Source organism: Cavia porcellus, unplaced genomic scaffold, assembly GCF_034190915.1.
Source record: "Cavia porcellus strain 051 isolate PalLab524CR breed Dunkin Hartley unplaced genomic scaffold, mCavPor4.1 scaffold_1, whole genome shotgun sequence".
Lineage (NCBI taxonomy): Eukaryota > Metazoa > Chordata > Mammalia > Rodentia > Caviidae > Cavia > Cavia porcellus.
This window is the reverse complement of record NW_026947484.1, coordinates 159,788,875-159,815,700: the sequence shown is the minus strand read 5'-3', so window position 1 is coordinate 159,815,700 and position 26,826 is coordinate 159,788,875. Positions and strand designations below refer to the sequence as shown.

General features: G+C 41.3%; 1 protein-coding gene across 2 annotated transcripts in view; it reads right to left on the bottom strand.

Annotated features, from left to right (window-relative positions):
- Positions 1-26,826, bottom strand: part of Ankrd13c (ankyrin repeat domain 13C) — a 73,699-nt gene that overhangs the window by 12,180 nt on the left and 34,693 nt on the right. For both annotated transcript variants that reach the window (XM_063258352.1, XM_003478819.5), the window contains 8 exons: positions 20,099-20,184; positions 19,123-19,168; positions 13,610-13,676; positions 11,956-12,100; positions 8,971-9,102; positions 5,847-6,008; positions 4,287-4,366; positions 2,066-2,164 (listed from right to left, as the gene is read on the bottom strand). In XM_063258352.1, coding sequence (XP_063114422.1) covers positions 2,066-2,164; positions 4,287-4,366; positions 5,847-6,008; positions 8,971-9,102; positions 11,956-12,100; positions 13,610-13,676; positions 19,123-19,168; positions 20,099-20,184 — 817 coding nt within the window. The remainder of the gene's footprint in view (positions 1-2,065; positions 2,165-4,286; positions 4,367-5,846; positions 6,009-8,970; positions 9,103-11,955; positions 12,101-13,609; positions 13,677-19,122; positions 19,169-20,098; positions 20,185-26,826) is intronic.

The window sequence follows — 26,826 nt, the reverse complement described above, 5'->3', positions numbered from 1 at the left end:
GATTCAGGGTGCCTTGGAGAATTTTTTTCTTCTCTCAAATTTTGAACAGCACTTCAGTGACATTTGGGAGGGGCTTTGTGATGTTAGGAGAACCCCAGTGAGCCTCAGGTCACAGTGTCTGTGTACCGTCGTTTTCTCTAATGCCTTTTAACTGTTCTCCCACCCCTCGCGGCTGTCAAAATTGTACTTTCAGCCACATCTCCTTTGCTCACTGTGGTCCTACGGCACGTGTTTCGCAGGGTCCTGCTCAGTGCTCGATTTGCTCCTGCAGCTCTGCCACCCCTTACTGGCTTCCACCGCCCTTCAGCTCATCTTACAGCGGTTAAGTTACGGTTTCTTTTGTTTTTCTACTGCACTTACAGAAAATTTTCTTCTGTTCACTGTCCTGTCTCTTCTTCTAGAATGAATTTTTTGTCTGGCTTTTCATGTGGTAGGTAGTTCCTTGTGTTTGGGGCTTTTGTGTTTACTGTGGGGGTTTTTTCTTCTAGATGGTACTAGACATTACACCTAGGGCCATCAGGTGTGCTGGGCAAGTGCTCTACCACTGAGCTACAACCTCACTCCGCTGTAATTTTTTTTTTTTAATTTTGAGACACAGTCTTATAACTAAGCAATCCAGGCTGGGCAATAACTTGTGATCCTTGTGCCTCAGCCTCCCAAGTAGCTGGGATTTCACGCACTTAACACCACATAAGCTGATTCTTCTTACTTTACTATTTTTCAAGAACAGTGATTACAACTGCTACATCTTGCAAATACTAAGATACTCGCTTTTTTCCCTGTAACACTTCTGAAACTGGAATTACTCTTAAACTGGTATCATAGTAAGAGACTGGCCTTGTCTTCTCCTATAGTAGGAAGCAGAATACAAAAGTGGCAGCTGCGGTGAGCCCTGGCTGTTGGCCAGTATGGACCTGCAGGTCTGTGTACGGCCTACGCACCCAGAGGTTCTCATGCAAGTCTGGCATCCCTGACCAAACCTTTAAGGGTATGCAGAACTTCACCCTACCTTTCTACAGCTCAGGAACAGGCAAGTCAATGCTGTACGCATCAACTTTTTGAAAAAATGTAGGTCCTACTTTTTTCTTTGAGAAAAGCAATTCGGTTTTTTGTTTTTCGTTGTATTAGATTCAAGACTGACCAGGAAAGAGAAATAGCCTGGCGCCCCAACTCTATGGCTGCCTTATGCTGGTGGAGAGGGCCAGCGCTGCAGCTTTATCAGGAGTCACGTCTACCCTGGTGCTGTGGCACACACCCTCTAATCCCAGCTACCTGGGAGGCTGAGGCAGGAGAATCACAAGCTTGAGGCCAGCCTGGTCAACTCAGCAAGACTGTGTCTCAAAATGAAAATAACAAAGGTGGATATGTAGGTCAGTGAAAGGCTCTGGGTTCAACCCCCAATACTGGAAAAATAAATAAAAGAATGAAAAGGACTCTGGCTATGTACCTCCCCATTCTAGCCATTTCTCCAAACTGGATTTTAAAACCAGGAACACTGGGTTACACAGATCTGAAAAGACACATTCAAAGTGCTCCCTGTGATATTGTTTATAGTGGGGATAAACTACAATACCTAAATGATTACCAGTAAGGGGATGGTAAAATTAGAAAATGGTTTTCCTTTTTTTTTTTTCTTGGTACTGGGAATTGAACTCATGTCCTTGCACTTGCCAGGCAGGCTCCATACCACTGAGCTACATCCCCAGCAAGGGGATGGTAACATGAATGACAGTAAATCAGTGCTGTAACACCACGGAAAAACAAAGAAACAGAGATAGACAAAAATGTAATTACCATAAAAACTTCAAGATGTAGTCAGTTTTCAAAGAGAAATAAACTGTTTTCCATTTTTATAAAAAGGCAAAGACATTGCTAAGTTATTCACTATCAATGTGTAAAAGAAAACTATCAGTTTTATCTAGAAACTTTCATGCTCTGAGACTCTCTTACAAGTGTGTACTCATGTATGATTTTAAAATAGCAATCCAGGGAGCTGGGTCACTACTCAGGCCAATGCATCCCGGCGTTGGGGTCATGGCTCCTCGGGCAGCCCCGGCACACTTACGAATCGATTCCTAAGGGGAATTCCTGGCTCATGGCGATGGTGGCTTTGAATGTTTTCTTACTCTCTTTGCATACCAGTTCTCTACCCAGATGAGGAGCTCTAATGTATAAAAACAAAGAAAAACAAAATGTTAGGAAACCTGCCTCACAGGACATCGACAGTTCACTCTCATCTTCTACAAAAATACAATTACTCTAAAAAGAGAACAGGATATGTGTAAGAAAAATAATGAAAAGAAAAAGAGCAGACTAAAAGAACAGAAACAAAAAAGATCAGACCACACCACAGCCCATTCTACATTGAATAATGTAGATGAATTCTACTAATCACTTTTAGGAATTAAAACAAAAAAATCATAGACTTTAAGGCACCATTCAAACAGGAGGCGGTGTCAGCTGCCGGGAAGAATGTCTGACAAGGACGCTCTAACAAATTCCAAGCCCACGTCCACAAGGACACTGTGTGCGTGAACCACTGTCATGACCGTCGCTAGCTCTGTCCTTCCGTGTCTCCCAACTGCTCTTTGAGTCAGAACCAGCGTGCAACTCCCGGGCTAACTCACTTGTTTGGGTCGGGTTTTGGTATCCTGCTGACACCAGCCTCAGACCTTCACTCCCATTCTATTTTTCAGAGGTAGTTGTGGAAGATTAGAATTAAATTTTCTTTGAACATCTGTTCAAATTGACTGGCTTGTTTTTGGAACTGATCACTTGGTGCACAGCTAATATTTGTTAAAGGACACTGAGTTGAAATGAATTTGTATCATTTAGTATCTAATTAGAAACAATATATAATGAACAAGTGTTTCAATGAAGTTGCTACTTGATATATCATATAATATTATAAAAATCCAGTCTATAGGCCAAATTTCAGATTACTTATATCAGGACTTGACTTTATAGTTGTGACCTACTAGTCAGTTCTAAAAATAAATTCTCTCAAATTCCAGATAAATAAATAATCATTCAGCCACGTGTGGTGACACATGGCTGTAATCCCAGCACTAGGAGGCCAAGGCAGGAGGATCTCAGTGAGCGTGAGGCCAGCCTAATTACATAGCAAGACCCAGTCTCCGAAAAGAAAGCACTATTCTACATCCTTAAACATCACTCAGTTCTACCTCCTCTATTGTCTACCAATCTCGACATTCATCAATAAATACCATGAAGAATAAAGAATCCTGTATTACACATTATCAAAAGACAAAATTGTGACACATTTAGTTTACAGCTCTAACCATTTTTATTGCTGGCTTCAGATTTAGGATAAAACAACACCCCATGCTATAAAACAGAACTGGTGTTTCAATACCCTGAGGAGTGGGGACTGAGAGGTCAAAAGAAAGCAGAATAATACCCGGCTGGTCATTTCAGCATCCCTTTCCTCACAGGGTTGGATGGAGGGTCCTCCTTAGGGCACCCACATGGCTGGCACGGTCTCCAGCCCGCAGAAAGCCCTAACAGCGCAGAACAAGCGGCTTCAGTCAAATACACCCACTGCCGCAGACTATCAGACAGAGACATGGGGGAGGGGAGGCAGGGACAAGAAAACTGCCCCCAGGAAAAGACAAAATGATGACAGCTTCCTCCTAAGCATGGGGGTGGGCCCTGTTTTTATTCTCTACTAAAAGGAACACTTTTATCAACTCACTAGTACCAAATGAACCCTTTTTTTCTGCACCTTGGTTCTCTTAGTTGACAGAATATGTACTGGGCACAAACACGGGCTTGGCTGTGCTGCTAACACAAGAATCGAGGGTCTGGTGCACAGCAGTGGGAAGGAGTGAGGCAGGGGCTGAAATAAAAGGGACAGTGGGACAAAGCATGGAAAGAGGTGAGACAACTACTGAGTGGCCTTAAAAGCTCCGCTATGTTAACAGGAAATCATCAAATGCAAGTTCCCCACACAGCTGAGCATCTCAAATAAGCAATAGCAGATTCACTTGGAAGGAGGCCCACTGCCTTCCTGGAGTGTAAGTCAGCAGGGCGATGGAGAGAGAAGGCTCAGGTGCCCTGTCCAGGTGTCCAAAAGGTGGAACATTCCTCACACCTAATTCATATCTTTAAAGGGTAAAAACAATGCTTCAGAAAAAACAGGTCAATACTCATCTCTAAAATGGGCTATCATGCCCAAATATTTATAGATTGTTTTAACGCACTATTCCTTTTAAAAATCAAAGACAACATAAACGAAAAGAGGAAGAGGAGCAGAAGCCACCTACTTTCCATTCTCGGCTGATATGTACTCTTCCCACGTGATGGTGTTCTGTGGAGGAGGGGTCAGGGACTGTCTACGAACTGGCTGCAAAAAATGAGAGCAGGACAGAGGGGAGAAAGAAAGGTGTCATGAGTTTTTAAATGCAAAATTAAAGCAGACAGTGAGCTGAAAGGGGTTGAGCTATTGAGAGGTAGGTCACAGGACAACGTGAGAGCCCTGTGGAGAGAGAGGACGGGCGGAGGTAGGGACAGAAGTGATTAAAAAAAAAATCATAAACTAGTTAAACCACCCACTTCATCTCTTCAACACAAAAAAGATGCTCTTTCCAGAAGAGTGCCGCAGAGACGTAAGCTGTAACAGAAATATTATCATTTTTTCCCCTAAATCCCAGTAAGAATACTCACATCAAAGGAGCAACCAACCCTTCCATGTTGCCATCACCTAAATCAGTCCTAGCACTAAGACACATGAGGAACTTGGGAGCTACAGAAGGATAAGGATTTAGAAGTCAAGAAACTCGCATTGGGAAAGGGGGAAAAAAAAAAAAATATATATATATATATATATATATATGCACACACACACAACTAATAACATACAACACAGATTTATTTAAAGTTTTAAAACCCAAGAAGAAATAAAAGGGAAAACACAGATTCATTTATTTCAACCAGGGAAGAACAATCAAAACGGAGACCAACAATACCAGTTTTGGGCCTTTCAAGTCTAGTTCTGTGAAACATGAATTCGGGTCCTTACAGGGTAAACGACTGACAGGAAGCGGAGGTGGAAATTGGCAATCACCAAGGAGAAATTCAAAGACAAATGGTGGAACAGAAAGCCCTAAGTGAAAGAGTGGTACGAAGAACGAGATGAGGGGTAGCACCAGCGAGGGCATCGGGAGGAATGGAGCTAAACAGTGCATACAAGGTATGGATAAGGCAATCTATCACAGCCGTTAAGGTCAAAGGCTTTTCTGATACAGGGCCTGAATAGAATGTCAGCTCCAAAGCCTACTAATTGTGTAAATTTGGGCAAATCATTTTAAATAATTACAAAATAGGTTTATGGTCATCCACCTCATAGCTACAAATTCAAGAAAACAGGGAAAGAACTTAGGGTTTTCCAAAACTTAAGACACTCAACAATACTCGGAAGTCTGCAGACCACAGTTACAGTGCACAAAGGAAAGGAGGAAAAGGGCCTCAGCTGGACCTTCAGAGCAGCAGGTTTTGGTCCGAAGACCTTGAACATAAAATGAAAATGAACGCTGAGTTTCATGCTTACAAAATGATTTTGGTCTATTTATCATTTATTAATGAAGACTCAATGACCAAGTACAGATTCACAAAAAGTACTTAAAGCCATTTTTTCCTTTTTTTACGCATAGGGACAACATAAAGAAAATGAAGATGCGCGCACACACACACACACACACACACACACACACACAAAGGTAAAACATAGTAATCAGATTTTATATTCATATGAAGTTCTCTAATGTCAAGGTGAACTCTATCTCTCCACTCTTTACACAGCTATTAACTGGAAGTAAGAACAATACCTCAAAATTCTGTTCCATTATGTTTCCACCTTTGCTCAAACTCTCCATCATGGCCTTATTTCGAAGAATATCTTCTTCACTGAGATGTTCTCTTCTTTTCCTTGACTCTAAAACAAGTCCATTCACCAGATAAAAGTCTGCCAAAAAGTTTCCTACTCTTTCCTAAAACAAAATCAAATATCCAAAATAATAAAGCTTGTCTTAGATTTTTTAAAAAGTCTTGAGATTAAAGTCTCCATAAACATGTAATATGTAGATGAAAATAAATATTCCTTTAGTACTTGAAATGATCAAATTACTTCATATAGCCTATTAAGTCAAAATACAAAACATTACACATTTCCAATTTATAAAGGAAACTTTAAAACACACAAATAAGGATGGTGGTTAATCTGAAAATGAGCTAAATCCAAATAAAAATACTACTTAGTATTGCTTTATAATCTACTCCCAAGTAGCCCAAAGCTATCTGAAAACTTCATTAAATCAACAGTCAAGTACCATGAGAAAGGAGGAGGGGTCGGGTAGCGCAGTTCCCATTTTATAGATAGAAAAAGAGCAGGACAAGAAGAAACCGTCCAACGCCAGCAGCAGTGTCCACATAACTAGAACTGACAAGGACCAAACTGCAAGCCATAGCTGCTTGCTGCTTTCAAAGGAGGAGGAGAGAGTGGAGCAGCTGGCTCATGCATATGGGTAGGTGTTTAAATTTTGGACGGGGGTTAGGGACCTCCAGTGAGCCAACTGGGAGGGCCAGTTACTTCTTTTCCATGAAGCCTTCCAGCCCTGCAGCACCGACTTCTTCACAACCCCTCGGGTGCTAAGTGGGCTCCTACAAACAAGCTTCGCGCTTCTTGCTGCAAGCAAGTGACTTAGTCTCCACCTTGCGGCTCTCTTCCAGTCCCCCAAAAGTCCGTGTTTAGTGCTTGTTTCCAGGTGCTCCTGGCTTTGGTGACCTCCTCACTAATCACCAGAAAGCAGACCACTCTGTACCAGTTTCTACCTACAAAATGGGAACCATAAGCATTACTGACTCCCTCCTTACCTGTCAAAGATTTAAGAAGATCACCTAGACGTGTTCAAGAGCTTTGAGCTGCTTAGCACTAGATGAATAGAGGTTGCAATTTTATCTTCTCCTGCAGATCCATCTAATGCTGTCCAGAAGAACAGAGTACAGACAAATAAGGCTCGGCTAACAAACGGAGGGCAGTTTAGGCTCTCACAACCCGGAATCCTACGCAGCCATTTGCTGCCAAACTGGCTTAGAGAAGAAAACGAATGAACAAGAGCACTAAGATGGTATTCACCTCTTGCAAGGTGGTAATAATCAATTTTGGAGACTATATAATGAAAAAACTTATTAAATGTAAATTATCTTGTTAATAAAGTACTCAGCATATTTCCCCCATAATCCAGCTATTTCGTTTCCTGCTCCCTACAACTGACAATGTAAAGGCATCTCAAAGGACAGCAAATACAACATCACTTCATATAGCAGAAAATTGGCCCTGTTTATCTAAATGTTCTAAAATAAGATAAATTACAATACATCCAGCTACAGAATACTATTAGACAGGGTCTCGCTATGTGGTCCAGGCTGGTCTTGAGCTCACAGTAACCCTTCTGCCTCAGCCTTCAGCATACTGGGGTCACAGGCATGCACCATCACGCCCAGCTATGCATTTTAAGAGTAAAGCAGCACTATATGCAGTGCTTAGAAAAGGCTTCTGTCACACTGTGAAGAGTTAAAAAGCCTATTCGTAAAGCAATAGGTATGATGAAAATTCAGCATCAAACCAAAAGCTATGAACAGTCAACCTTCAGCAAAGGGTTGTGGGACCACAGGGATGGCTGGGGGGGAGACTTTGCAGCCTTGTATTTCGTGATGCTCATGACAGTTAACTACATGGTACATTAATGTGGTGGGCGAGGTTCGGGTGCCTGGGTGTAGCCAGGATGTGGAATCACATATGAGAAACCCAAAATATAACTGAACAGCAAAATTGTGGATCACAGGAGGAGGGACACAGACGGGAAGGGGATGGAGAGATGGAGGGGACGGAGGCAGGGAGCAAGCAGGAGGTCCGTTACGTCCATGTACCAGCTCCATACGGTGAGCACGATTACATGCTGCAAACATGGATTAATAAAAAGCAGTAAAAACAAAGGAGGCTGCTGTGAAGGCCTTGGGGCAGCAACAGATTTCTAAAAAAAAAGCACTTCTGTCTCAAAACTGCAACACAGAACTCCTGCTGGAGCTTCCAGCCCGCAGGTTTCTACATCAGCCTCCTCTCAACTCCCAGCCTGCTGGACCCCTGCAGGATCTCGAGCTGGCCAGCTCCTTCAGTAACCCAGCTGACCCTCTCCGGACCCTCCTCTCTCTCTACTCCTTTGAATTTTCCGAGCATCCAATATGGCTTGGTTGGTTGCTTCTCTCCCTTGCAAATATATTCATTTCTCCTACGTGTAATAAAAATATCATTTCTATAAAAAAAGTAAATCTTGGCTCTCATCTGATAATTCTTACACCTAAATTTCAAAATTTACAAAAATATTTCTTACACATGTCATTCAGAATTTTTTGAATATATTTCTTACAGACTTTCATAACCTCTCGTTGACAGATGCAATGGAAATTAGGGGAAAAATTCACAATTCACTAATGTAGATACTCCAATGAAATTTTACAGTGGTGTGCTAGAAATACAAATTTATTTAATCTGAGCTTATCAGGAATATGAGAAACAGATACTGAATAAGTAAAAGATTAGAAGTCTGAAAGTCAGAAGGAAAAACAAAATCCAGAGAAATCAAGCATAGCCCTCTTTGTGGTCTGCTTTTGGAGCAGATGAAACCAAATAAAAATACTTTGCCTTGAAAAAGAGTAGTGAGGCTTCCTACTACTACCAAATTGTAGCGTGGTAAACTTTCTCTCTGGGCTTTTCCAAGGGTATATTCCAACTCTGCAACCAAACATTACTATTACTTCTCTGGATTCAGGGGAGAGGACAAACTACTTGAAGAAAATTCAGTCATCTACATTCTCTGACACTCTGTCACATACATCATCTGGATGACACACAGACCGAATTTTAAACTGTAAAAAGTCTAGATTTGCACATACTGTTTTATCTTCCCGAAAAAGCCATCCGGTTTGGGCACGTGTGAAAGAAATTGATTTGGTTGATAAAGTTGCAGAGTAAATATCGCTGCTCATTAAAATGTCAACCTCTTCTTCCGTTTCCATCTCTGATTCCTAGGGTGAAGGAAAAAGTTAAATATAAGAATCTGGATTCTTCCAAAGTTATTATACTGTGCTACCTATGAAAATAGCAATGACTACAATATTACAGATTTCAAAAGACAAAAAGGGTAGTTTCTTAATAATGTGAAGTGCTACTTATTCAAAAACAAATGCTTAAAGTTTATGTACTGTCGGCTTCTAGTACTCTAGTAGGTCAAAATTACGACTAATTATGAATCTGTAAAAGTGAACATGTGGATAACACTATCCTTACACCGTTACAGATGTGATGTGTCACAGCATGAGTGCTACCTACTACACAATTATGTAGTCTGTAGGGCACTCTTCAGCGATTAAGAAGGGCATTGACAGACCTGCCACAAAATGCCTAAGAAAGTTTTGCTTCCTTTAAATACAGATGCTTTGACTCCAGGTTTTTAAGTCAAAAAGCCATCACTGTCATCTGAGCCTTTCTTTCTCAGTGAGGTCTAATGGGAAGGAGGGCAGAGCTGGGTGGGGGGGTCCTTTATATGTCTCTAATAGAAGGAAAGAAACCCATGAGTATCAGCCCATGATTTCCAATCATAAAGCAGCCTTGTTTTGGGTTTTATCCTCTACGGATGTCCTCATGATGGTACAAAATGACCAAGCAATAATTACTGGTTAGGTGAGAGAAAAGGAAAGTTTATGGTTGCCACAGCACACAGACGGCGATGAGGAAGAGGAAGTGAGCACGCGTAAGGGGAGGCTCTACTGCACGGCAGGCAGGGAGACCTGATACTAGGTAGACACAGTATGACGGTGGCCGGAAGCGCTGATCTCCACACATCCTTATACCGTGTCCCAGGTTGGAAGAGGCCCATTTCCATTCTGCACCACCTAACCTTCATGGAGATGTGATCCCTCCCTCAACCCAGGAGTTCACAGAAACCAGGAGCAAGGGCTCGGGCCCATCATTTCCTCTGCCCTTACAGGCAGCGTGGAGATGCACTCCTGGGTAACATAGACCACCTGGAACACAATATTTAAACAACAAAAAACAAAAAGCACACCTTTGGCTGGAACAGGTTGAAAAGAATACACATTAATCCTCAGCCCTATGGGCCAGCCTCAACCCCTGTTCAGTCCTCTGCTATCTTCCTTCTAACTTTAGTTTAAACTTCCTTCCTCTTAAAAAAAAAAAGTGTGTGTGTGTGTGTGTATGTGTGTCTGTATATAAGCCAACTAGAATTTTATATATTAACCTGAAACTAAACATACACCATTGTCTATGAAGACACACACATTAGTTTAAAACATAATTTTCAAATAAACACTTAGAGCACAATTCTGGAATCAAAAGCCATCTCCTGCCACTGTACGTGGAGCACCTGCTGCTCATAACACTGCGCACCTGGTGGCCACCTATGAGGACAAACACCAAGCACAGTCCTCCCTCAGGACCTGTGACAGTGTCCTGAACCCTCAGGTACAAAACCCTGTGATTTCCAAGCCTCCTGCATGCAGTGCCGCAAGACCCACACGCAGTCTCTGCGAGACTTCCCATAGACTCTTTATCGTCTGGATCACTCTGTCTCACACTACTGGCTGTGTAAGCAGTGGTCTGTCCAAGTTAGTACAGATGCAGTTTTATCAAAACTACTTCAGTTCTGCTACTGACTGATCTGATCATCAGGCTGTAGAACATGGGAATGTGAATGCTTACAGCATTTTTTGCCCTAAGAATTACTGCTCGAAACGAGCTGTCCTGCGTCTCTGACAGTACACGCGTGCACACACACACTGCCCTGCTTACCACTCCTCTGGTGATCACTTCTGTAACTCAGCTAATGTGCTCCCAGCCTTACCTGACTTTGCGTTCACTGTGACTGCTCCAACTCACTTTGGCCATCGTATTGTCATTTAACACTCAAGAAGTCAAAGTACCCAGTGGGCATCAGAAAGTCTAGAATAGGGCTGGCACACTGCACCTGAAAGGCCAGATCCATCTTTCCGGACAGACCTGCACGGGAACGCAGCCACAGAGGTCTACTACACACTGCCTGTGGTGACTGTAATTCTAGTGATTCTAAAAGAATGGGGCAGTTGGAACAGGCCAGACGGCCCCCAGAGACAGCCAAACACCACTGCCTTTTCAGGGCGAGTCTCCCGACCATCGCCCAACTGCTGTGTTTGCTACTAGAGAATCCAAGTGAAAAAAACCCAGCACCCCAGAAGGGCTAAGCCGTGTACAGAGAACGCTGTTCACACACACTGAAAAGCCCTGCAGTGTCCTGTTTACCAAAGCATAAGGCAAGTAATGGGTGCGGGGGAATGGCACGAGAAGGTGGCCTGGGTGTGACATGCAAAGCAGGCATTCTAGGTCCTAAAGCCCAAACACCATGCACAGAGAAATGAAGCTCAAAAACAAAAACAAAAAAGCTCACCATGTGGAAAGGAACTGATGAAAACCAAAGACAAAATAAAAACAGCAGTGGCAAAAAAAATTTTTTTTAAATTAAAAATCACCTATGGGGCTACAATGACACACAGATACTAGAAAAGCTTCCTCTGTGTTACAGCAGGGAACGGGAACACAGGACGAATGTGACAGCTTTCCAATGGCAACAATGGAAGATGCGATATGACAGAAACTAGATGCTGCTGCACGGCGAGAAAGAAAGGGACAGATGAAGAAATGGTAGCCGAAGGGTCAGCGAAGCGCCCACAGGAAGGAGACAGAGAAGACAGCAGCCTTATAGGCCGCAGGCACCGGAAAACTCTGCAAAGAATCCATCTCAGCTGCACCTGGCACTTTTAAAGCAGCTCTGCAGCAGCCTGGCTGAACGCACGCTTTCCTGACCCTGCCAGAGAGACCGGGCTCACCTCGTGGTGTATCCGCTGATAGACCTTCTGCTCGTTGTCTAATACTACAAAGGATTCCGAGGGGGCTGCGTCCCCATTGAAAATGAAGCTCAGGTCCCCGCGTTGGCACTTCATGTCGGTGAAGTCGATGAGCGTCGTGTTGAGCCTGGGAAAGAACATGGGGTGAGAAGCTGGCAGTCGCGGTTCTGATCACACTTTGGGAATGCTTACACTCTGGGTCTGCAAAACTCACTAAGACGCTAACACTGCATTTCAAATTTAACTTTATATATAAAAGCTAAATTTAGAATATTTTGTTTAAAACATATTTCAAACATGTTTTGCTTCATTAACCCAGTAAGGAAAAAAATCCTCAGGGTTAAAATGTCTCCCTGACTGTACCCTGACTTCCAACCATTTCCATTGCGTGCAGCCACGCAATGACAGTGACTTCCGCAGGAAGGGCGGAAAAGGAGAGTCAAGTCTGTCAATCCGTGAGCCCCGAGGAGCACACGGGCCACCCGGCAGGGACTCTCAGGAGAGCGCGGCCCTGACTCAGAGGTGCCTTGCAGTTGATCTGGAGGTATGGGGCCTTACTTCCTCCTAAGCCTGAGCAACCACTTCACCTACGGAAAGTGTGGCCCTGCTGCCCGCTGTCCTCCTTTCCTCACTGCGGGTCCCTGCCTGTGCAGGGTGCTCTCGGGGCCACCCCGCCCTGGGGAGCCCCAGCCTGGCAGGTCTAATCTGGCGGCTGGCCTCAGAGACAGTCCCAGGAGCCCTCTCCCTTCTGTGGAAGGAAAAAACCAAAATGAAAGAAAAGGCTTCCCAGTGCCCTGAAGTGCTTCTGCTTGCGCAAGGCTTCTTATACCACCAGATGGGGGCGCCCCAGGGCACAAACAGCGCTTAGCCCCAGAGGCCCTGGGACTGGCGGCACATGCGTGCCTACCATCAAGGTACGCGCCAGCGCCAGCGCCAGCGCCAGCACGCCAGGTCCACGGGAAGTGGACGTGCCGGCATGCCAAGAGGCCTGTCACACCGGAAGTGCACCTGGCGGCACACCGGGCCTGTTACACCGGAAGTGGACGTGCCAGCACACCGGGAGGGCTGTCACACCAGAAGTACATGGTTTACACATAAATAACGTGCAAACACGCCATGTTATCAGGCTAAAGATAAAAATGACAAAACAAAATTATGAAATGAGAAAACTCAGATCCAAATATCATTATAAAAGGAAGAGAGAAAGAGAAAATTAAATCAGCCTGAGAGTCTTCACAAGCCAACAGATGGCTGAACAGATGGGCACATGGATGGGGAAACAGGGAAGGGAAAAGTAAGGATGAGACGGAGAAAAAGGCAAGGACTGGGTCTCTCTCAACATGTCCTTCTGTCCCTAATAAATCTCGGATCAAAAGTGACCATGTGAAATCTTCTGTCACATCACAGCCTCCACTCTGCCTACTGTACAGTCTATAGGTGAATAAAACCGTATCTGTTTTAGTCAGGATCTTACTATGCCTTTGATTCATCTGTTACATATCTTATGAGTAATATATCTGAATACACCACAGCACTAAAGTCATTAAACACATAAAAAACTGTGGTTACAAAAGAAAAATCCCCTCTGAATCTCAACTTTACTCAGAAAAAAAAAAAAATCATTAAATCACTTTACCTGATATTGATACCTTGTTTGTATATTTTACATGCATCAGAAGGCAGAATTCGGGAAAGTAAAGGCACTGTATTAAAAAAAAAAAAAAAAACTACCTAAATTTTGAGGTATTTATAAGCGTTTAAATTAAAAGCAATATAAAACATTTCACTAATTTACCAAATTAAAATCCTTTCCTTAAGATAATATTTTTCCACTTAAAAATAAACATAACATACAAAGCAATTTTGTGCAACCTTAAGTGTCTCCTACTTAGCTGTAATTTCTGTATAACTGACTCCATCCTTAGTTTCCCACATACAAGAATTGCAGAGTCAACATAATGCCACAGCCTGTGACATTCAGATGAAGAAACGATCCTGTAAGGTAACCAAACTCTGCTCAGTGGGTAAACAGAGACACAGGGCCAACCTGAGCCTGTAAATATAATCTGGAAGAACACTGGGAAAGGAATGTGTAACAGAGAGCTCCAAAGCGAGAGTCTCAGCCTGACTGCAAACATGGCCCCGGGGGGCATGTTGTACCTTGGTTTCAAAATGTATAAATGAAAATTATACCAGTCACCTGAACTCTCAACCCTGTCTCTAACTCATACTCATATCACTAGTTACGTCCTGATCGTTTTAAAATTATTTACTATTCTGATCTGGCAAACAGGTTTCTAGGGATGAACACATCTGTACCACAGGCTACAGTAAGCCACCGCTCACACAAAAAAGCAAAGCTCAAAACTCCTGAAACTAAGGCCATATCATGTTCATAAATAAGGGATGCATTACATATAGATCTTATAAAATTCAGTGTTTTTATACACTAAACTAGAAAAAACAAAAATTTCATAGAAAAAGGCTATTTTTAAAAGACGCTCAAGGAAATTACTAACATTAAAGGGACATTCAAGACATCAATGTCTTTTTTACACTGTAAGGGAGCACTTACTCCAAAATGATGTGCAATATCAAAGACAGCTTTATAAACATTGTTAGAATAAAAATAACAAGTTTATTATCCAGAAGAAACATAATTATCATGTCAATGGATATAAGAAATCATTTGATAAAACTTTTTTCTTTTTTTAACAAAAGTTGGGCATAGCAGTAATAGTGGAAATCTATAAAGGATCACAGTTCTTCCTGCATGCTTATTAATTAGGTCTGCCCTAAATGTTTGGTGTAAAATAAAACAAAGATGATTAGAAGCAGACAACAAATACTAGGACTAAGCTCACTGAACTGCTCACTGAACTGATTACAGGTCTTGAAGTAGTTATGATTACCTATAAAAATAAAATTTAGGAGCCAGGGATTTAGCTCAGTGGTAAAAGTGCCTGCCTGCAAGCGTGAGGTCATGGGTTTGATTCCTGGTAACCAGAAAGAAAAAAAAAAATTATTACCATGTACCATCAACCACTTAGCAAAAATCAGAATAGGAGGAAAATTAAAAAGCAGACAAAAAACAAGTTGGGATTGAGGAGGAAAAATTAAGGGAAAAAAAGAGAAAACCACTAAGCAAAAAAAAAAAAAAACTCTGCTAGATTTTAACATATTCTAAGAATTCAGAAATAGACACTGTCCTAATTCTGTCAGGACTTTCTCCTTTATATTAACTGAAGTTAACCTCTATATATCTTATCTCCTCATACTTACAGCAGAAGTAGCACAATGTACTACACTGAAAATGAACAGAAGCTTCTAAGTTTCAGCTTTGGTTTTGTTACCACTTGCTCCCTTACTTTACAAGTTTCAAAGTCTAATGTTTTCCCTCTATGTCAAAACAGGAGTCCCAAAGACAGCATGAATATTCTGTGAGTAATGAAATAAAGCAATAAAAAAGACTAGCTCTCCAGATAAACAGTCCTATAAGGCTAAATCTGAAGTAGCAAGCCTAACAGTATAAATTATCCAGCACTTTAAATGCACAAAAAGTGTCCTTCAAAAACAAAAGAAAACAAAAGAGGATCTCATTCACCTAAATCAAGAGGTCAGCAAGATGGGCCAGTTACCACTAACCCCGCTTTAAAAACGAAGAACCTGGAAACGAAGAACTTAAAAAGGAAGAACCTGGTTCAGGAAAAGTAGTGATTTGCCATGCCAGACGCGAGGGAACTGCAGCTTCTGATTCCAGTTCACAGATTTTCTCTACCTAAAAATCCAGGCTCCAATAATTCAACTGCCTCCAGACTTGCTATTAACTTTGAGGATACTTTCTCTAAAGTATGACTATGAATAAAAGCATGAGAAAGAGTAGAGAGAACTTTATACCACCCAGAAGGGAATTTATTCTGATTCCAGTATTCCTGGCTTCCCTTTATTTCTGTCTTTTTTTTTCTTTTTCTTCTTTTGCGCTGGTCCTGATGTTTGAAGCCAGGGCCTCTGCATTGCGCTCATCCATCCGCTTAGGCCAAGCCTTCCCCTGCTGAGGGGGTCCTGTTCTACCCTCCAGGAAGGGCTCACACTTGCAACCCGCCTCTCTCAGTTTCCTAGGCGGCTGGGACTACAGGGTAGCACCACCCATATGGCTTTTTTATCCCTTGTATGTCTTGACAGGAAGAAGAAAATTCCACAAGTCAGTAAAAAGTGTATCATCAAATCCAGTACCAGAAACTATCTGATACTGGAGATGTTTTAGCCTGAAGTATCTGGGCTAAGCAGAAGCCAATGAGTTTAGTTCTCAGCATTAACTCGGCATTCACCAGTTTGGATGTTAAGTCACCGAAATCACTTTAATGGTGAAACAGATCTACTGACATTTTTATGCCTCAGAGAAGAGACACTTTCGACAAGCACCTCGGGGGCTGTGTCATGAATTCCATTAAACAATGCTTAGAATGCATTTTTAACAACTGTAGATGCACAAGTCATTCAAGAGGTGATTACAGCTATTTCTGTCTCTTCATATAACTGGCATGTTATTTAGACATTTGTATAACGTTTTGTTCAAGAAGATAAATTAATGATGTTAGAATATAATCCACTGACAATTAGGAAGCAAATCAGTTGAGGAGCCAACATTATTTAAGGGATAATGCAGTTTAGGACGACCAAGCAGGACTGTGTGGTCCCCACAGTAGAAGACACTGAGGCCAGGGCCCTGCATATGCTACACAAACACTCTACACGGAACCCCTTCCCAGCTCTGGACTGGGATCTCTACGATGAGGAAAAACACTTCTACTTTACATCCATGTGCTCAGCACTCTTGTTACACAGCCACTGCAGATGTTTTTGCTGTGCCCTCCAGGACACCAAGACTTCCGAGAGCTAGGCAGGTGTGAAGACACTATCAGAGGAAGTGGGCCATGAATAACTCTGTGGAAGCAAAACTAGCTTGGGGAGCTAGAGTTCTAGCAGTGAGGAAAGAACTGCTCACGTTCTAAATTGAAGGATGAAGCACCCTAGGAAACCCTTACTCATCCATGCCATAGGCATGGTGCAGTGTTCACAAGAGCAAAACACAGGTGAGCTGACTCAGGAAACCGTCTACATACAGGGAGGGGGGCAGCAGCTAATCCTGTCCGGCACAGAAACCAGAGCCATACAGATTTCTCTATTTGTATGTATGGACACACACAGACTTTCAAAGCACTGAAAAGGATTTCCAAGTATTCACGGGAGACTTAGCAGTGCCACTGGGAAGCACTAATGGAAAATTTAAAACACCTGATCAATTTCTGTAATGTTTAAAACTTTTACAGTGAGTATTCTATTAAAAAAATCGACACAGTCTAAAATTGTTATTAACCTATGAACTAATCAAAGATTAGTTAGGGTACCATAATCTGTAGGCATACCTTTAGAAATACACACAAGTCATAAGACCAGTTTTAAAACGCTGGTAAGTTTGTTACTTGAGGGAAGTTTGGCTTGTACCCAAAAGCTCCAGCAGGTGGCAGGGGGAGTGTTTGTTAGGATAGGATAGGATTAGTAGTTTGATAGGATAGGATTAGTAGAAAACTTAGGTAATACTAGTTAAGAAGAAACAAAACTTTCTTCTCAGGGTGGTAGAAACTTACTGACATTTAAAGCAATAAAAAGACATGTTAGTGGGTTTCAGATTAACCCCTATATTTACTTTTGAAAGGTTATGAAAAGGTGGAGAAGAATTAGAAATGAGCAGTAGCGTTAAGCAAAGTCTCGGTAAGGAATCTGACGGGAACGTTCTGCCTCTGCACCCTGCCTGAGTTGTATTTTCTAAGTGATGAGTTCAAGCTCAGTTTTCAAACCCAAGTGCATTTTGAGAGCATTATAACTGCATTCAGGATTAATGAATATCACAATATGATCCATTTCAAGTAAAGTTATATTTATTGACCTTCCACAGGGATAAAACTGAAATGTCCATTGCTTTCCTTATGTGATAGGAAGCAGAACCCTTGTAAACAGATGAATATATAAAAAATAATACAATATATTGTTATGTTAAATTTACATAATGAACTATAAACATTACATACACAATTATAACATATATAGAATATAAATACATTATAGCTCTCCAAAGTTATGTAAAATGTAATTACTTCAGGTTATTTCTCAGTATCTAATTTCCGTGATTACTTGGGGGGACATCACTGAGCATTCAAATAACTTTGTATTATGTGTCACAATTCAAATGCTTTAAAAAACGCACTTAAGTTTACTACATCCAAATCTTTGTGGATTAGATTTAAAAATCTTTAATGAAGGGCTGGGGACATGGCTCAGGCATAAGCGCCTACCTGACGAATGCCAGGTCCTGAGTTCAATTCCTGGTCCCTCTCCTTTAAAAAAATCTTTAACAAAAACAAAATTTGATTGTCTAGTTACTAAAATAAAGGTCACTAATATTAAACTTCCTGTTTGAACATGCAGGCTTTCTCCCTAGCTGATTCATGTTTCGCAAAGGGAAGAAGCCAGGGGTTTGTGCACAAGCTGTAATCTCAGTTCCTTGGGAGGCTGAGGCAAGACAGCAAGCTTGAGGTCAACCTAGGCAACTGGTGAGACCCTGTTTCAAAAAAAAAAAAAAGCAGTGGCTGGGGTTGGGTTGGGGGTGGTTCAAGCTCCCATACCATTTTTAAACATTGGAGGGGGGCTCACTTTGCTATAGTAAATCATTAAATGACTGTGAAATATCTAGCTCAAAATTCACATCTTTCATAAATAACAGGAGCACTATACAGCCAAACAGCATGTAAAGGCACTGGTCATAAAGTATGTATGTAGCAAGGTGACTGAAAGATGACCAAACAGAACCAAAGAGCACTAAACAAACTGCACACCTGGAGAGCCAAGTACTACACTTAAACACTTCAGTAATCCCAAGATTTTCTTCTTTTCTAAAAATACTTCACATTAAGTTACTGTAATTTTAAGCCTATTTTAATGTTTTAAAAAGGTTTAATATAGTTCTTAAACTTGAGGATAAAAGTTGCTTAGAGGAAGGATCAAGTCTGTTGTGCTAATGTATCTATAAAAGCTTTTGGCACTTGTATCTCTGCATGAATATATATTTAAAGGAAAACAGCACACACTTACCCCAGCTTTGAAAATCCCAGTGAAGTTCTAGATAAAAATCACCTAGCTAAAAATGAAATGTGAGTAATTACTAAATCATCTTATACCTGCTTATTATTTTGCTTTTTAAAAAAATAGTATTATTACTGATATATAGGCTAGAATAGCAAATAATAATAAATTTCAATGTTTTATGTCAGAGAAAGAATAAAATATAACAATACAACAGCACATTAGTATAATTAATTACAAAAAAATTTGCACCCTGTAGGTTTAAAAAGAACTTGTTAAACACGTAACAATGTATTTGAAAAGCATTTAAATTTGTATTAACAAAGATTCTACTTCTCAAAAGATAGCAACTTAGTCTTTCTTATTTCAAATAATGAAACACGAAAATGCTGACAGTAGATATTATGGCAACTTAAATAAAATGGGGGCCTCTTTCCATGTGTCTTGAGATGTTTAATAAAACCAAACATGTAAGCACCCCTAACTATAAGCTCCCCTAACTAAGAAGCCAGGCTGTGCTCAGGGAGACAGGTCCCCTCAGGTCTCAAGCTCTCATCTTTCAGGATGAAAATAACAGGCACCAAGAATCTTCCTTGAGTGCCAGCACACCCCATTTTCACTCCAGCAAGAGGGCAAAAACCATGCCTCTTATAGAAAGAAATCTAGATCCAGGGCTGCTTCATACACAGCACCTCACCTGTTAGAGAGCCCTGAATTCAATTCCTGATACAGCCTCCCTCCGCCAAAAAAGGAAAACACCAAGGAGAATTACTGCCATTTACACAACTTTTATTGATGAGCACTTACCTAATTTATTAAAAGCAATAAATCTTTATCTTCCTAGTCACAGAAAATGGCTGCATCTATAAAGATCATGTTTACATTTTATAATCACAGTCCTCTGCTATCTCAGTCAGTAAACAATGCTTAACACTATATTCAAAATACTCTTTACCTGCCAAATCAGCAAAGAAATATAGCCTACCTCTTTCAGGGCTTTCAATAATCGAGGTCGTTTTTCTTCAACACTTTCCCTGGATTGCTGCTTAAGCTTCCTTAAAAGAGCTGTAACTAAAGTTTAAATTTAAAACAAAATGGTTAGCTAAAAATGACTTTTACCGTGCTAGAATACACCACTGGCTTGTTATTTATTAGACAGACACTACATGTACCCCTGGGCTTGTATACACACACATTCACATATATTTGGACACAGAGCTATAATTCCAATATATTTTAAAAAGTCAAAAATCAAAGAGAAATGTTTAAATTACTGAAGGTCTCCGAGTAGCAAAATAAGTTGAGACACAAAAGATTGGGAACAGGGGCTGGGGATTTAGCTCAGCGGCATAAGCGCCTTCCTTGCAAGTGTGTGGTCGTGAGTTCGATCCCTGGTACCGTTAAAAACAAAAAAGACAAAAAAAAAAAAAAAGATTGGGAACATAGGACATACTGTATATACATTTTTAAAGGATTTTCACACACACAGGAGTATGATCCCCCCCAGGAAATAATGAAAAGAACTATCCCAATATCAACTTACATTCCCGCTAGCTTTTCCTAGTTTTTAATTATGAGTCAGGGTTTACCTGCTTTTTAAAGATTTCTCAGGGATGCTACTATACCCTGTTGCTACACTCATGTCAAGGAAAATCTCAAGGACGGTACATATGAGCAATCCTCGTGGACACTGCGTTTCCAAGTGTGTAACTACACGCCACGGTCCTCAGGGTATCTGTTCTTCCCCACTGGCGTCTGCACCCTCACAATACAGAGAAAGAGAAAACTCAGTCCGGCAGCACCATGCAGAGCTCCGAGACCCTGAACCCCCACAGTAACTCCTCAGCCGTTGTAAAAATCAGACTCAGACACTTGCCGAAGTTTAAGCTTTGCCACTGAGTGGCTGTATGTAAATCTGTCATTCGCTTAATTTCCCTCACTTTGGTTTCTTTTTTCACTTCTCAAGTAAAAGTAAAATCTACAATAGAGGTTTATGAGAAACAATCAATATAAATTTCTTACTAAGTGCCTGTAAGTAAATAAAAATTTTATCTACTAGAATGAAGGTCTAAATTTGGCTTGCAAAACTCAGCAGACTAATCCCTACCACCTAACAAAACTAGGAAAAATGTTAAGACTTTAAGCCCAGAAAAACATAAAAAACATACATGGGGGTGCTGTGTCACAGTGCACACCCATACATGCTGGATTCTTCCTGGTCCTCATATTTTTTATGTACATAAATCTTCAGAGGGCTTAGGAGGGGTTTGTTTTGTTTTGTACTATTTTTACTACGTTATAGTATGCAGTTTCATAAACATTTCAAGCTCCATGTGCAGTACGGAAGAAGCAGGAGAATAAAAGGAGGAGGGGGAGGAGTGAGGAGAACCAGGACAAGGGGAGAGGGGAGAGCAGAGGAGGAGGTGAACACACGAGCAGATTTTGTGCACTTTGGCTGAATTAGGAAAGGCCCAGAAATGAACATGAAAATAGGATCTCCTTTTTTTTTGAGCCACAAGTCTAACTATAACTGCCATATATTTTTAAAAGTCAAATGGCAAAGAGCAATGTTTACTGACAATTTCCTGAAACAGAAGCCAAGACACAAAAGCCCGGGACAGGGACCTACTTTCAGATGCACCACTCACAAGCTTTGTGACCTAGAGAGGTAGTTTGCAAGGACTGATCTACATTTCAGTCAGTGCCAAACCGTTCAAGTTTCTCCCAGCCTACAAAATAATTTGGAAAAACTGGGAACTAGAATAAGTTATTCAGAAATTATACCTTTTTTCCAATTAAGGCTTACTCTTCCCATTGGTTTTGGTTTCAAATCTTTATTAAAATGAAATGTCAATCACAGAAAAAGTATCATTTAAATTTTTATAAACTAACAAATTAAAGCTGGGCTTTAAAGGTGGTATATGCCAGTAATCCCAGTACTTGGGAGGCTGAGGCAGGAGAATCATTGTGTTTGAGACCAGCCTTGGCTACAAAGTGAGCTCAAGGCCAGGCTGAACTAACAAATTAGCTTCTATACATCAGTCTCCAAACAAAACTTTTTCTAGTCTGTAAAATATATGAATTCTGAGAATCAATGATCTAGACAATCCTTCAGAGACGCACGGTTGTTCAAATTTAACTTTCCTGCTTGCTGCAATTTAATGTCAAAGCTGTATTGCTCGCATGTAGTGTGATTTTTCTAGTTCTTTTCCATTAAAAGCTCAAATGTCTTAATAAATATTTATTCAATCTGCCTTCAAGTTGAAATAAGCTTTTGTTGAATATGAAGAATTCAATTCCTTGACAGAAAAGGTCTCTCCAAAAAAGGAAAAGTTAGATATTTTTCATTAGAGTAATGTAATTTCATCACTACATTTCATTACATTGTAGTAATTTCATTACTACAATTATATCTGACTGAAAGCATTCAGTAAATAGATAATTATATGCTAATGAGCAAACATGATTAGACAATGGAACCACTACACAGTATGTATGTAGTACGATACACAGAGATGCCCTATCCTGTAAGATTTCACTTTAAAAACAAAAGCACCATCTAAATGAACTCATTTATGGAAGCACAAACATTCAATGACCCAAAATCACCAGTATATATATCCTGTGCTATATTGCAGGAATCGTACAGACTGACACTGAGTATAAAATTACTTTCAGGATTTAGGTGTTGGAATTCTTACAGAACTCCTCCTCCCACTCAAGTTTTCAGTTCATCTGGGCCCAGGCTCTTGCACTGCGCACCACTGCCCCGATATTCCTTAAATGTGTGTCGTCAGCCTCTGCCTCCTCCAAGCCTCGGTCTATTCAATCCCACTTAATACAGATGACAACAGACAGGCGACTCATCGGGTCTCCAGGGACTCACTGGCCTCTCGTACTGCTCTGCTGCCTGTGTCCTGAGCCTTAGTCCTGAGATCTCGATCCAGCCACACAAGGGGCCTGGGCCTCAAGTCCTCAGGTCACAGGCCAGGGTTCCAAACCGGCCTTCTCTGTCACTCCTCAGCTTCCTTTGCTTGCTAACCCATCCTTCTCTCAGTGGAACTCACCTTACTCACTAGAAAACACTGTTTTCTGAAAACTCATTTGGGTCTTTAACTGTTGAAGCCTTCTCCCTCAGCGGACAATGTCCTCATCGGAGGCCACCTCGAGATACACACTGCCCTCCAAAGCACCCCTGGCTCCCCGCTCCTGGGCTCCCTCACTGCACAGTCTTTCCTCACACACTGGCTGACTCCTGAGGTCCTTCTGTACTCCACTGGGACAGCCAATGGCCCTGCCAAAGACTAGTGAAGCACCCCTCCACTGAGCTGTCTCCCTGTGCCCGCCAGACACTGGGGCACTGCAGAAAACTCACCAGCCCCTCCGTGCCAGGCAGACTGAGTTCCCCCAGCCCCGTTCTCACACAGGGAGCACAGCACTTTGAGGAGGACGCTGAAAGGCCAGCGGAGGACAGAACAAGAAGAGGAGAGGACACAGAGAGACAAGACCCACAGCCGGACCCCAGGAGCCAGGCTAGAGGTCCTGGTCTTCCTTCTAAAACAGGATGTTTTAGGAGGTTAAACCGGAAAGCAGGGTGATCAGAAAAAGAAATTATGACACTAGCCCTGGTTATCTTTGGGTGAAGTTTTCTTTTTTATAACTTTACTAATTTCCTACATGAACATCACTGCTGATAGGAAAAATAAGTATTATAAAATGCTAAAAACTCAGAAGAGCTGATATGAAGTCCTAACAAAACTTTTCAACTGAACTCCCAGTACCCAGGAGGCTGAGACAGAGGACTGCCACAAATTTGAGACTAGCCTAGGTTACTCAGTCAATTGGAATACATAGCAAGACCTGTCTTTAAAAGCAAAAATACATTTTGAAAAAACTTTTCAGAAAAAAGCTGACACTCAGTAAACAGTCTCAAATTTTCTTGGCAATTTGTTTTTCAATACAGGGCCTGAACCACGGAACATTTTACCATCCCCAGCCCTGTGTTTTTTTTAACAAAATTTTCATTTTGAGACAGACAGGGTCTCCTTAAACTGCCCAGGCTACTGCTGAACCAGTGATCCTCCTGCCTCAGTGTCCTGAGTAACTGGGCTACACGTGTGCATCACCACATCTGGCTGCAGCTTTTCATTCACTTATTTGCAATTCATTGAGCAAACACTCTGCTTGAGCCCTTAAAAAGGGAGGAGGACAACGCACTCATGCCTGAGTTCTCACAAAGCTTTCATCACCAAGATGGAGAGGAAGGAACAAATGCTGAACAATGAACTCTGCGAGCTAAGGGTTGGGGTTGGGGTTGGGGTTAGGAGTGACGCTCTGAAGGTACAGACAAGAAGCAATGCAGGCATGCTCCAGGCCCAACCACTGAGGAAAAGGCTTCTTCCAGAAATATAGAGGACCCTAAAAGAAGTCAGTATTGTGGTTTAAGTCAGACTTAAACCACAGGCTGACCGATCTCCCAAAAGCGCAGTAAGTAAGTAAGTGTACTATAAGCTCCTGAGCTCCTGGCTCCTAGAGAAGTGAGGTTAGTAGGTTCTGTGTTGCAGGAAACCAGAGCTGTGTGCATCAGAGACTGAAACTCAGACAGATTCCAGCCCCAGCCACCCCCTTACCCCTGTCCTCAGCACTGTCTCCAAGCTTCACCAGGTAACCACGGAGAGGCAGAAAATCAATGTGATCCTGAAATCTAATGAATTTATGTAAATGCTTCTAAGTAGGCTGTAACCAACAGTTGAGCACTGATTATTCTATTGCACTAAAAGATTAACAAATCATTAGATGTTAGACAAAAAACCCCATACAGATGACAATGCACCATCGTTGCCTCTGATTGATATGTTTTGAAATTTGTTTCATTTTTCTTTTTTTAATCCTTGAAAGTAAATGGATTTAGAAAAATGGAAAGGATAAAAACCTCACACACATAGCTTCTACTAGTAATTTATATTAGAATATCTCTGATTTATCAAAAGGTATAATTTTAATGTAACACTACTACGTATTCAAAGACTTAAAACCATACAAGTGCTGGGGATTGCAGCTCAGTGGCACAGTGCTTGCCTGGCAAGCACAAGGTCCCAAGTTCGATTCCTGGTACTCAAAACAAAGCCAAAAAAATCTCATACAATTTAAAATAATTTCAAACTATCCACATGACAAATGCCATTACAAATACATTTATATTAACCCCTCTAAACATGTACCATAACCAGTTCAATTAGTTACCTTTTAAATTACAAGTTAAATATTTTGCTTTGTTCATGGGAGGTAATGAAAATCCAACCACTAAGTAATTACAGATCTGTAAGTACACAATGGTTGACAATGGGCAGCTCATCCACGCCCCCAGAGTACAATCATCTCCCTCCTCCACACCAGTCCTCAACCAGGGAGGCCTCTCTTCTGCACTGAAACTTACTGCTAAATATCCTGTTATTGATTTTTCCATGAAAATTTTCTTAGCCTTTATAATAGATTACAAATCCCTAAACAGCAGAGACAATGCCCCTGATTGTACATTTTAATACACACATACGCTTTACACGTTCCTGTATTCTGAACCAAAGAATCTTGACAGTCACCGAAGTGTCAGGGTAAACAGATTAGAAACCTAAGAACCCATCTGGTTCCCCTCCACACTAACTTGTTAGAAAACCAAAGAAAGTGTCAGGCCAAATGTTTCCACTTTATTCCTGCTATCTTTGGACCTACATATTATTCTCTCTTTCCTGAACTAATTCTCCATTAAGACTGTTTCTTATGCTCATGAGGGTCTCCTGAACTTTGTCCAAAGACGATCACTGTCAACGCCCATCTGTAATCCTAGCTACTCAGGAGGCTGAGACAGGAGGACTGTGGTTCAAGTCTAGCCTGGGCAGCTTAATGAGACCATCTGAAAAAGGGCCTAAGGGGCTGGGACTGGGGCGGCAGCTCAGCAGTAGAGATCCCCTGCTTCAGCCCCCAGCACAGGTGAAAATGAATGAAGTCTCTCTTTTCTTTCATTTGGTATTTAAAATACCACAATTTTATCTCATAATTTAGGCCTAAAAACAACTCCACCCTTAAAAGTTACCCAAAGATTCAAGAAGTCTATAAAAATATGCTTTACCCACAGATCTAAATCATAAAGAACTGTCCAGAACAGCCCAAAAGCAACATCAAAATAAGACTAAACCCATATAACATTACAGGGTATTCAATGGTACACATTTAATAAAACTGCCTATGTTCTTACTTCCTTATACAAAAGCTCTATTTAACTGACTGCTTTTGCTCTCAAACTTTATGTAAAGGGGCCTTTCCCAAAAGACAACATTGTTATTGGTCTAGACTTCAGTTTTTATAAACTGTCAACCTTGAGATGTACTTGACGTAAAGGGAGGAGTGAAATATTTGAACACTGTGTACTGTGAAAAAGTGTGTGGTGTGTTTTGAAAGTTCACACTTAAAGAGCAAATTGGAGACAGTCTTACTTCTGTCTTGCAACAAAGCCTACACCCAGCAACTAGAGTAGATAACTGTCAGATGGGTCAACACTGATTTTTTTTTTTTTTTTTTATTGAGACTAAGTTGTTCAGGCTGGACTTGAAATTAGAATCCTCCTGCCTCAGCTTTCCAGAGGCTGGGATTACAAGTCCATGCCATGATGCCCAGCAATTTTTTAGAATTCAAACTGGCCAGGCATGTGACAGCACA